Source organism: Teleopsis dalmanni, unplaced genomic scaffold (genome assembly GCF_002237135.1).
Source record: "Teleopsis dalmanni isolate 2A unplaced genomic scaffold, ASM223713v2 unscaffolded_contig_0244, whole genome shotgun sequence".
Lineage (NCBI taxonomy): Eukaryota > Metazoa > Arthropoda > Insecta > Diptera > Diopsidae > Teleopsis > Teleopsis dalmanni.
In genome coordinates, this window is record NW_024031626.1 from 1,521 (window position 1) to 12,959 (window position 11,439).

Genomic DNA, 11,439 nt, shown 5'->3' on the forward strand with positions numbered 1-11,439 from the left:
GTGACACCCGATCTAAGAGCTGATTCAGGTCCACATATAACCTTGGATGAAGTTCAAGAAGCAATTGATGGTGCAAAAATAGAACAAATGGTAGGTTTTGACCAAATACCAACAGAATTGGTGAAGTTATTTAAAGATAATGGCGTACGTAATTCAACAAGATTTTTTAATAAAATTTATAATACAGACCAGATACCAAACGATTGGCTTCAATCTACGTTTATTACAATTCCAAAGAAAGCTACACCAAAAACATGTGCAGATTTTAGAACAGTCAGCTTAATGTGTCATGTATTAAAGATATTCCTTCGAATTATACATATTAGAATTTATGCATAACTCAAGGAACAAATGAATGATACTCAGTTTGGTTTTCGCAAAGGGCTTGGCACTAGAGAAGCCTTGTATGGAATAGAAGTCCTAATAGAACGTTTTCGTGACTTTAACAGAGTTGTCTTTTTATGTTCTATTGATTACGAAAAATCTTTCGACACTGGCGAACATGGCAAACTCATAGAAATTCTGAAACATTGCAGATTAGATAAAAAGGATATCCGAATAATAGCAAACTTATACTGGAAACAGTACGCAAATGTTTCAATTGATAAATACTTCAGGCAGGAAGTAGAAATAAATCGCGGGGTTCGCCAAGGGTGCATTCTGTTACCATAACCGTTCAATATATACTTGGAGACTATTTTCAAAGAAGCACTACACAATGCGACAGATGGAATTATAGTTAACGGAGTACTTATAAAGAATTTGAGGTACGCCGATGATACAGTGCTTATTGCCGACTCAATAGAGGGCTTACAGAAACTTTTAGACGCTGTTGCATTAAAGTGCAGAAAATATAGTTTAAAATTAAATTGCAGTAAAACCCAATATATGATGGTAAGCAAACGACCCAATTCTGCAGGAAGATTAACAGTATTTGGTTCATCCACAAAAAGAACCAAATAGTACAACTCGAGGAACAAATGAGTGATACTCAGTTTGGTTTTCACAAAGGGCATGTAAAGTTGTGGGCCTAGAACACTGCCTTGAGGAACTCCAGTCTTTATGTCGAAATTAGTTGTTGTATAACTTCAAACTTTAATATGAAATTACCTGTCCTGAAGATATGACTAGGCTAGCCTGAGCGGTGGTATGCTCTCTTTAGGTGTTGTTAATTACCTTACCAATCGCTATAGGAAATAGTTCATACTTTCTGTAGCTGTTACTTTTCGTACGAAAGCGTTCAGACTATTTTCCATGTCAATGAACAACGCATTTTTCAAGCGTTGTTTAGACGTCAAAAAGTTGAATTTACTTGTGGGTGATCTATACTTTAGCCACATCCGCATCAGATGTCTTTTTCTCTGACGATATTTTTAATTACATCTAAAGTTTTTCATAGTGAATGTTATCTGATCGGAGGAAGTAGCTTAGCAATCGCTTTCCAAACTGTACCAAACCCATTTACAGCCGAATCGATTTCACTACACACTGTAATGATGGGCTTATACCTAAGTGCCTATTTAAATTTAAATATATATATATATACATAAATATATATATCTATATATATTTATATAAATTGAATTAAAAATTATTGACGACCCCACATCTTGCGACCACGAAAAAGTGAGATGATTCAAGTCAAATAACACGTTGGCAAAAGGAACGTTTTATTTTAATGTTATATTTTAATTACAAGGATTTAGTTTCATATTTGAAAAAAGGAAACAATTTTTTTATTTCAACTTTACAAAGTTAATTCAATATTGAATTTGTAAATAATATTCTATTCATTTTGGATTTGCATTAGCGGTTCAAATTTATTAACAACAACCAGTATTCAAAAATTCACAAAAATTCACAAGACCAAGCAATCAACAGTCAGCAGACAGTAATAAACGACAAGGCGGGTTACAGACTAGACTGGATAACAAACATACGGTCTTAAATTGTTGCTAAACATGAAAAGTTGCTATCGAACTGCAAGGCAGTTCAGAGTGTGCATGATTTGAGGTCAAATTGTATATACATATGTGCACCATACGTATACAAGGGACTTATACAATTGCACTCTAGAAGTCGTAAAACTCAAACATAGAAGGCACACATGAACGCTGTATCCAATTTTCACCTTCGTTTCATTGTGATATCCAAAACTGTTGAAGATCACAAGTACCTAAGCGTGCAATATATACAAGGAGGTCTGTGAATGTGTGGTCTACTTACATTAAAAACACTAGACTGGATTAGTGTTAGTAGGCGTTAGCATAAGTTAATTTTTAGATATTTAGTGGTATGTCTAGAGGTCTAAAACAAATTTTTATATAAATTGAACTGAAGTTAGAGAACGTATTCACTTCATATCAGTACTTGGTGTTGAAAGGAAATAGAGCTCAATTCATTATGTCGTGGAAGGTGAGACTAAAATGAAATTTGTTTTATTATTCTTTTGACTTATTATTTCCTTATTTTAATTAGATCTTAGCAATTCTGTTCTGTATAGTCGTAGTGGCGAGTGCACAGCACCACTACAGCTATAGTCATGGTCACGAACATGAAGAACACAAATATGATGACCATAAGCACGAAGAGGAACACGATCATGGTCCTGCACATTATGAATTTCATTATTCTGTGAAAGATCCTAAAACGAAGGACATTAAGAGTCAAAAGGAATCTCGTAAGGATCACAAAGTCGAAGGTTATTATGAACTAATCGACTCCGATGGACATCATCGTATTGTGCATTACAAAGCAGACAAAAAGACAGGATTTGAAGCTAAGGTTGAACGTAAACCAACCAATATCAAGGTGCCAATTCCCAAGATCTCCTATGAACATCACGATGATCATCACTATGACCATCACGATGACCATCACGAAGATAATCATCATCACTATTATTCACATCATTGATAACCTATTTGGAAAAGCTTTAATTTTTCGATCATCATCTCCTCTCAGAAACAATTATACATTTGTACATAATTACTTATTTCGTTTTAGTTAAGCTAAGCAAATTATTAAGAGCATGAAAGTCTATAAAGGACAATGCTGGAAGTTCTTATAGTCAATTTCTCAGTAATTTGTGGTTATACATTATATACTATATGTTAAGAGTAATTTATATGGAATTAACTCTAATACAAAATGAAACTGAAATTACTAAAAAATATTTGTTTTATTTCTACTTAATTCATTTCATCCTTTACCGATTCAAACCCGGAATCGGGATTGTACCGATTTTGGAAAGTATCGGTTTTTTAGAATTGTTATTTCGTGAGTTCCTGAGTTTCCTAATTTAAATCAAATCTGGAAGATACTAATTTTGGTTTACCTTAACTTTTATGACAAATGTCTTATCCTATATATTTTGCATTTATTTTTAAATAATATGTTTTAATTGATATAAATCGTATTTAAATTATTCCTGTTTGTAAAATTTAATTGCAATTAAATGATCAGCTAGATGTGCATATGAAAATAACTGACATACATTGATATTTATGCGCAGAACTTCTGACATTTTTTATTACAATTTATTCTGTTTCACTAGATAGCACGTCTGTTTGTTGTAGACGGATTCTATCTAAGAAGTTCCACATTTGAAGATCAAAACTTCAAAAAGTACTCCATAAAGTTATTAGAAAATAATTTAATTACTTATATAAAAATGAAGATGTGTATAAATATTTTATTGAATTAATGTCTATTCTGATCCTATATCGTTTACTATTTTTCTGACAGTAGCATGAGTTCATGTTAGTACAATTTTTATTGCTTTTTTGGTAAAACACTAATTCAAGTGATCTTTATCCTCCTCATTTGAAGCAAAGGTGATACCATTTAAAAGATTTTGCAAAGAGCGGTATAAATAATAACCCAAAGGGTTCAAATCGAAAGATCTGGAAGTGCAGTAGTATGTGCAGCTAAAGCCGTAAAAGTCTTTTGCGAATTACCTACGTTCTTAAAATCAAAATTGCCGGATAAAAGTTTTGTGACCCAATTTTGACATTGGCGTTCTTTCAATACATCTTTTACATACACAATTCATAATTTTTGTTTTGCATTAACAATACATGTTCAACCTACTACTTCACAAGTAAGCCCTGCTATATAAGTTGTCAAAATATATAATGATATGCGGCTTAAGTATGATAAAACAAAATTAATCCCAAATATGGAACTTCTAAGACAGAATCCGTCTACAACAAACAGACGTGCTATCTAGTGAAACAGAATAAATTGTAATAAAAAATGCCAGTAGTTTTGCGCATAAATATCAATGTATGCCAGTTATTTTCATATGCACGTCTAGCTAATCATTTAATTGCAATTAAATTTTACAAATAGAAATAATTTAAATAAGACTTATATCAATTAAAACATATTATTTAAAAATAAATTCAAAATGTATAGGATAAGACATTTGTCATAAAAGTTAAGGTAAACCAAAATTAGTATCTTCCAGACTTGATTTAAATTAGGAAACTCAGGAACTCACGAAATAACAATTCTAAAAAACCGATACTTTCCAAAATCGGTACAATCCCGATTCCGGGTTTGAATCGGTAAAGGGTGAAATGAATTAAGTAGAAATAAAACAAATATTTTTTAGTAATTTCAGTTTCATTTTGTATTAGAGTTAATTCCATATAAATTACTCTTAACATATAGTATATAATGTATAACCACAAATTACTGAGAAATTGACTATAAGAACTTCCAGCATTGTCCTTTATAGACTTTCATGCTCTTAATAATTTGCTTAGCTTAACTAAAACGAAATAAGTAATTATGTACAAATGTATAATTGTTTCTGAGAGGAGATGATGATCGAAAAATTAAAGCTTTTCCAAATAGGTTATCAATGATGTGAATAATAGTGATGATGATTATCTTCGTGATGGTCATCGTGATGATCATAGTGATGATCATCGTGATGTTCATAGGAGATCTTGGGAATTGGCACCTTGATATTGGTTGGTTTACGTTCAACCTTAGCTTCAAATCCTGTCTTTTTGTCTGCTTTGTAATGCACAATACGATGATGTCCATCGGAGTCGATTAGTTCATAATAACCTTCGACTTTGTGATCCTTACGAGATTCCTTTTGACTCTTAATGTCCTTCGTTTTAGGATCTTTCACAGAATAATGAAATTCATAATGTGCAGGACCATGATCGTGTTCCTCTTCGTGCTTATGGTCATCATATTTGTGTTCTTCATGTTCGTGACCATGACTGTAGCTGTAGTGGTGCTGTGCACTCGCCACTACGACTATACAGAACAGAATTGCTAAGATCTAATTAAAATAAGGAAATAATAAGTCAAAAGAATAATAAAACAAATTTCATTTTAGTCTCACCTTCCACGACATAATGAATTGAGCTCTATTTCCTTTCAACACCAAGTACTGATATGAAGTGAATACGTTCTCTAACTTCAGTTCAATTTATATAAAAATTTGTTTTAGACCTCCAGACATACCACTAAATATCTAAAAATTAACTTATGCTAACGCCTACTAACACTAATACAGTCTAGTGTTTTTAATGTAAGTAGACCACACATTCACAGACCTCCTTGTATATATTGCACGCTTAGGTACTTGTGATCTTCAACAGTTTTGGATATCACAATGAAACGAAGGTGAAAATTGGACACAGCGTTCATGTGTGCCTTCTATGTTTGAGTTTTACGACTTCTAGAGTGCAATTGTATAAGTCCCTTGTATACGTATGGTGCACATATGTATATACAATTTGACCTCAAATCATGCACACTCTGAACTGCCTTGCAGTTCGATAGCAACTTTTCATGTTTAGCAACAATTTAAGACCGTATGTTTGTTATCCAGTCTAGTCTGTAACCCGCCTTGTCGTTTATTACTGTCTGCTGACTGTTGATTGCTTGGTCTTGTGAATTTTTGTGAATTTTTGAATACTGGTTGTTGTTATAAATTTGAACCGCTAATGCAAATCCAAAATGAATAGAACATTATTTACAAATTCAATATTGAATTAACTTTGTAAAGTTGAAATAAAAAAATTGTTTCCTTTTTTCAAATATGAAACTAAATCCTTGTAATTAAAATATAACATTAAAATAAAGTTTCCTCCAGCTCTAACTCCAAGTCTTTATGTTGCCATGTTCAGTTTTCAAGTTTTTTGTAAAGTTATGCTATACAATTATCTGTTAGCATTTCAGTTTCTGAGATTTGTTTAACCACATATCAAATTTCTTACTGTTGGCTCCTGGACCCGTCGTCTTGTTTGTAATAACTCTTGGAGCATCTTTCTTCGCCTGTGATTGCACATGGATGTGAAGAGGTGTGAGTTACAAGAGTACTTCAATTGATGACGTAAGACAAGTTCATTGGTACCAGCGGAAATTCCTTAAAGTTTTCAATGCGGCGTTTATAGGTACATTATCTCGATATATGTAATTGCAGAGTACCGCTATCAAGACAAGTACCTACGCTAAACAGTACTGATACTATTGCTGTTATACTTATACACAAAATTTGCTGTAACTTGTTGAGTGTGTTGGAATTGATCCGTAAGTGACTATAGGTCTAATTATTACTGTGTATATCCATCGCAATAATCGCATTGAAAATAATGGTGTTTGCGTCGAAGACTGTAATTTCTTGACAGTCATTTGATTAATTACTTTGTACATTATCGTAGCAAATCGCAGTATTGTAATAAAACATGTAAATAAAAGTGATATGTTTTATTTAAGCCTTCAATAAAATCAAGTTGTGTTGCAATTCAATAAGCCTAAATGACATTTTGATAATCCTTAAATATAAGTAAAAATGTTGTCCTCATAACTCTCAAGTTTCAGTTTATGTAATAATATTAAAAAATTTATGAAAAATAATAAAATCGATGAATGTTGTTTTCGAAACTATTTATTCTGTTCTTGTATGTAATACTAGTAAACAAAGTTTCAAAATTTGAAACAAGACTATTCTGCATTTGTTTTGAATTTCTATTCTATGCTTCTATTCAGTTCAGCGGTTCATGTCGAATAACAACAACCAGTATTCAACTAATTCACCAAAAGCCAACAGGCAACAGAGCGGCGGTCCAGCGACCACACTGGACAAGAGACATACGATCTTAAATTGTTGCTAAACATAAACTGCAAAGCTATTGAAACTCATTCGAATGCACTCCAGAAGTTACAAAAGTCACAAATATTACAAGAGATCAAATGTAAATACAAGAAAGTTTGCGAATGTGTGTGTGTGTGATCCACATGTAGTAAAAACTTTGGACTTGATTAATTGTATTTGTGGTAACAAGTCTGAAGTTAATTTTTTTTTTTGCACAATTGGTCTGCCTGCTTGTCTAAAACAAATTTTTGTATAAATTGAACTGAAGTTAGAGAACGTATTCACTTCATACCAGAACTCGGTGTTGAAAGGAAATAGAGCTCAATTCATTATGTCGTGGAAGGTGAGACCAAAATGAAATTTGTTTTATTTTCTTTTAACTTATTATTTCCTAATTTTAATTAGATTTTAGCAATTCTGTTCTGTATGGTCGTAGTGGCGAGTGCACAGCACCACTACAGCTACAGTCATGGTCATGGACATGATGACCATCATGAAGATGAACACGATCATGGTCCTGCGCATTATGAATTTCATTATTCTGTGAAGGATCCTAAAACGAAGGACATTAAGAGTCAAAAGGAATCTCGTAAGGATCACAAAGTCGAAGGTTATTATGAACTAATCGATTCCGATGGACATCATCGTATTGTGCATTACAAAGCAGACAAAAAGACAGGATTTGAAGCTACGGTTGAACGTAAACCAACCAATATCAAGGTGCCAATTCCCAAGATCTCCTATGAACATCACGATGATCATCACTATGATCACCATGATAACCATCATGATGACCATCACGGAGATAATCACCATCACTATTACTCGCATCATTGAGAACATATTTAGAGAAAGTTTGAATAACCGATCATCTCGTTTTTCACACAACTACACATTTGTACATAATTCATTTTGTAATGGTTAAGTTAAGAAAATATTAAGGATATGAAGCTGTGTTAGAAGTGCACCAGCAGTTCTTCTAATCAACTTTTGAAATCGGTACAAACCGTTCTTTTTGGATTTTTTTGTTTATATATATAGATTTTAAGTGTTAATTTTATATAATAAATTCTTGTGCAGAATTAAACTGTAACACAAATATTTTCTTTTCTATCGATTTTAAGCATAGTTTATAATTATTTAACGCAACTATCTTAAAATATAGACTTTCGATACCTTATTGGATTTACTAGACATGATTTACTATTTTATGTGCACGGTACATTTGATTTGTATTTAATGAAGTTGGAATGTACTATATTTACTATTATATATAAGACACTATGCTGTATTAAATACACAGATCATGCGCGTTTTCTAGTACACACATAAATATATTTCATTATATATTTCATTGGGATATAACACAAAGATATATCATTGGATTTCTTTGAGATAATTTTCTGTGAGTCGGCATATAGTTGGTAATAGGTCGGCCAAAACTTTATGAATGTTCGTCAAGCTGATTCAAAGTGTTCAAAGCTTGAGGATTGTCCGCATAAAAACGAACGTTAGCGACCTCACAAAATCCAATATTAATGTTTTATGTTTGAGGATTGTCTACATAAAAGCGATCCTTACCGACTCCACAAAAAAAGATCCAATGATATTTTATTATTATATTCGTGTTTGTTTTTGTTTTTTAAAGAAGCTTTAAAACATTTTCGCTAACTAACAGAGATGCGAAATCTCTGAATCGACTTATAATAGCATTGCTCTATTAGATTTTTTGCTATAGCTTTATTTTAGTCAGTTTCTGTTGATATTTTTACTTAATTAATTAACATATACCATATTCTGTCAACTTTTACAGTACATCTATGACTTCTTATGGCATCATTATTACTTCAATATTATTTGCGAGGATAGAGTATTTTTATTGTAGATCATTGTGGAATTGTGTCTGAATTGTATTTTAGTCTACAAGAGCGTGTTTCTACTTCTTAATACGACCAGTGCATATATGTACTTATACGATTGTGTGGTGGTCTCTTTCCAATTCTATATCGCCAAATTGTCCATATTTACAAAAGATCGAGCTACAATGCCAATACATGGTTAGTCAAATTACTTTATAGTAATATTTCTACTCTAACAACATGCCTTCAATGAATAGTTTATAGACTTACGAATAAAACAGTACAGCTAAATGATTATTCCATTAAAAAAGTGGAACTCATCTGATACTCTCTACTGATCTTCAAATTAATGGAATATTTTATCTCGGTATTTTGCATTTAATTTGCTTAAATTTTAACTTTATGTGGGATGTGGTGTTATTGCTCCTCAGCATTGGGATATTCTGTCAACCGAATCCTTATACGATAGCCGAAGTTGTTGAGAATTATTTTTATTTTGATCTCCCACACTCTGTTATGGATAATTACGATAGTTAATATAACAATTCTTGCAAGTATGATGTTAGTACTGTACTTTTGTTCAAAGTCCCGAGTAGTATTTTATTTCCCATTTACTTTTCATTGTGCGCATCCACACCCGTATAAACAGGCATCTTTACACAGAACACAAGAGATTCCTTGGAAGTTGTTGTCGTTATAAGCCCAATATAAAATGATATCAATAAAACGGTTGAAGATCGATATAATCTATCTCCCAGATACATATATATATGTTTATATATATGTATATATATATATATATAAATATATATTTATTTGATCCCAGATATAATCATCAAATAAAGCCAAATAGAAAATAGCAAAAGTAGAGCCTATAATGCTACTTATTTGGTTGATTTATCAAGTTGAAACTTTAAGAAACAGTTAATTTAAAATGGATAATATTTCACTAACACTCGAAAAAAACAATTTTTTATTACAGTTTGATCCGCAAAAGAATTTATTATTTATAATTAACTTTCAAAATTTATATACAAAAAAGAAAGCATCGAGAAAATCAGTTTTGTAGCTACAAATAGATAGATCTGTTGTTGGAAAATACTTAACAATTTTCTAATATTTACTAAAAATAGAGAGAAGTGATTATGTACAAATGTGTAGTGGTATTAAGAATAAGACATATTTGACAAAGCCAAATATAACTAATGTGAATAGTAATGATGGTGATCGTTATGATTTTCGTGATGATCGTGATGGTCTTCATGATGTTCATAGGTAATCTTGGGAATTGGTACTTTTATTTTGGTTGGTTTACGTTCAACCGTAGCTTCAAATCCTGTCTTTTTGTCTGCTTTGTAATGCACAATACGATGATGTCCATCGGAGTCGATTAGTTCATAATAACCTTCGACTTTGTGATCCTTACGAGATTCCTTTTGACTTTTAATGTCCTTCGTTTTAGGATCTTTCACAGAATAATGAAATTCATAATGTGCAGGACCATGATCGTGTTCATCTTCGTGATGGTCATCATGTCCATGACCATGACTGTAGCTGTAGTGGTGCTGTGCACTCGCCACTACGACAATGCAGATCAGGAGCGCTAAAACCTAATATTGAAATAAGGATACATTGAGTTAAACGAAAAAATAATTTCATTTTAAACTCACCTTCCACGACATGATGTATTAAACTCCGTTTCTCCGTGTGAAGTGAATTCCTACTCTAACTTGAGTTCAATTTATATAAAAATTTGTTTAAGGTTTCCAGACAAGCCACCAGGTGCCCAAAATTTAAATTAATACTAACGCCTACAAACACAATTAATCCAGTTCAGTGTCTTTAGTATGGATCATACATGCACATACCTTCTCTAATTTACGTATAATAACTTTCAATACTTGTGATTTGAAACATTTGTGAGTTGCACAATGAAATGAAGGTGAAAATTAGATTTAGTGTACCATATGTCTATGTTTAGGTTTTGTCATTTCAGGAGTGCAATCGTATAAGTGCTTAGCATGGGTTACATGTAAGACATGAACTCAAGCTAACAGTGTTCTGCAGCGCTATTTACTTTAGTAACAATTTTTCATGTTTAGCAACTATTTAATTTAAGAAATTTAATTTAAGAAAAATGTCTGTTACTTTGCTGTTTGTTGCTGAAAACTGACGGTTGGATCTTAGTGCATTTGTTGAAATTTGGTGGCTGTCTTTCTCATATAAATTGCTTATAGATACCGAAACAAAAAAAGGATATATTAAAAAGATTTCCTGTTGTTCTTAACTATTTTTTTTACCAATTTTATACGACTACTATATAGAAACTTTAATACGAAATTAAATACAAGAAATGGAAATCCTAATCCCTTTTTTGTTAATCGATATGCTAAAACTGTGATGCTTGGTGTGATGCTTCCTATTTTTGCGGTAAATTGGCAAGGAAAATGCATC

General features: G+C 32.0%; 3 protein-coding genes across 3 annotated transcripts; 1 reads left to right on the forward strand and 2 right to left on the reverse strand.

The window, feature by feature from the left end:
* Positions 1–4,867: 4,867 nt before the first annotated feature.
* On the reverse strand, positions 4,868–5,380 carry LOC119663243 (histidine-rich glycoprotein-like). Its single transcript, XM_038072899.1, has 2 exons — positions 5,369–5,380; positions 4,868–5,305 (listed from the first exon to the last, which is right to left on the reverse strand). The coding sequence occupies exons 1-2, from the start codon at positions 5,378–5,380 to the stop codon at positions 4,868–4,870; spliced, it is 450 nt and encodes a 149-aa protein (XP_037928827.1).
* A 2,035-nt stretch (positions 5,381–7,415) lies between these two features.
* Positions 7,416–8,219, forward strand: LOC119663245 (larval cuticle protein A2B-like). Its single transcript, XM_038072901.1, has 2 exons — positions 7,416–7,469; positions 7,532–8,219. The coding sequence occupies exons 1-2, from the start codon at positions 7,458–7,460 to the stop codon at positions 7,961–7,963; spliced, it is 444 nt and encodes a 147-aa protein (XP_037928829.1). The 5' UTR covers positions 7,416–7,457; the 3' UTR covers positions 7,964–8,219.
* A 1,968-nt stretch (positions 8,220–10,187) lies between these two features.
* On the reverse strand, positions 10,188–10,667 carry LOC119663244 (larval cuticle protein A2B-like). The gene is made up of 2 exons (XM_038072900.1): positions 10,656–10,667; positions 10,188–10,595 (listed from the first exon to the last, which is right to left on the reverse strand). The coding sequence occupies exons 1-2, from the start codon at positions 10,665–10,667 to the stop codon at positions 10,188–10,190; spliced, it is 420 nt and encodes a 139-aa protein (XP_037928828.1).
* Between the last annotated feature and the right edge of the window lie 772 nt (positions 10,668–11,439).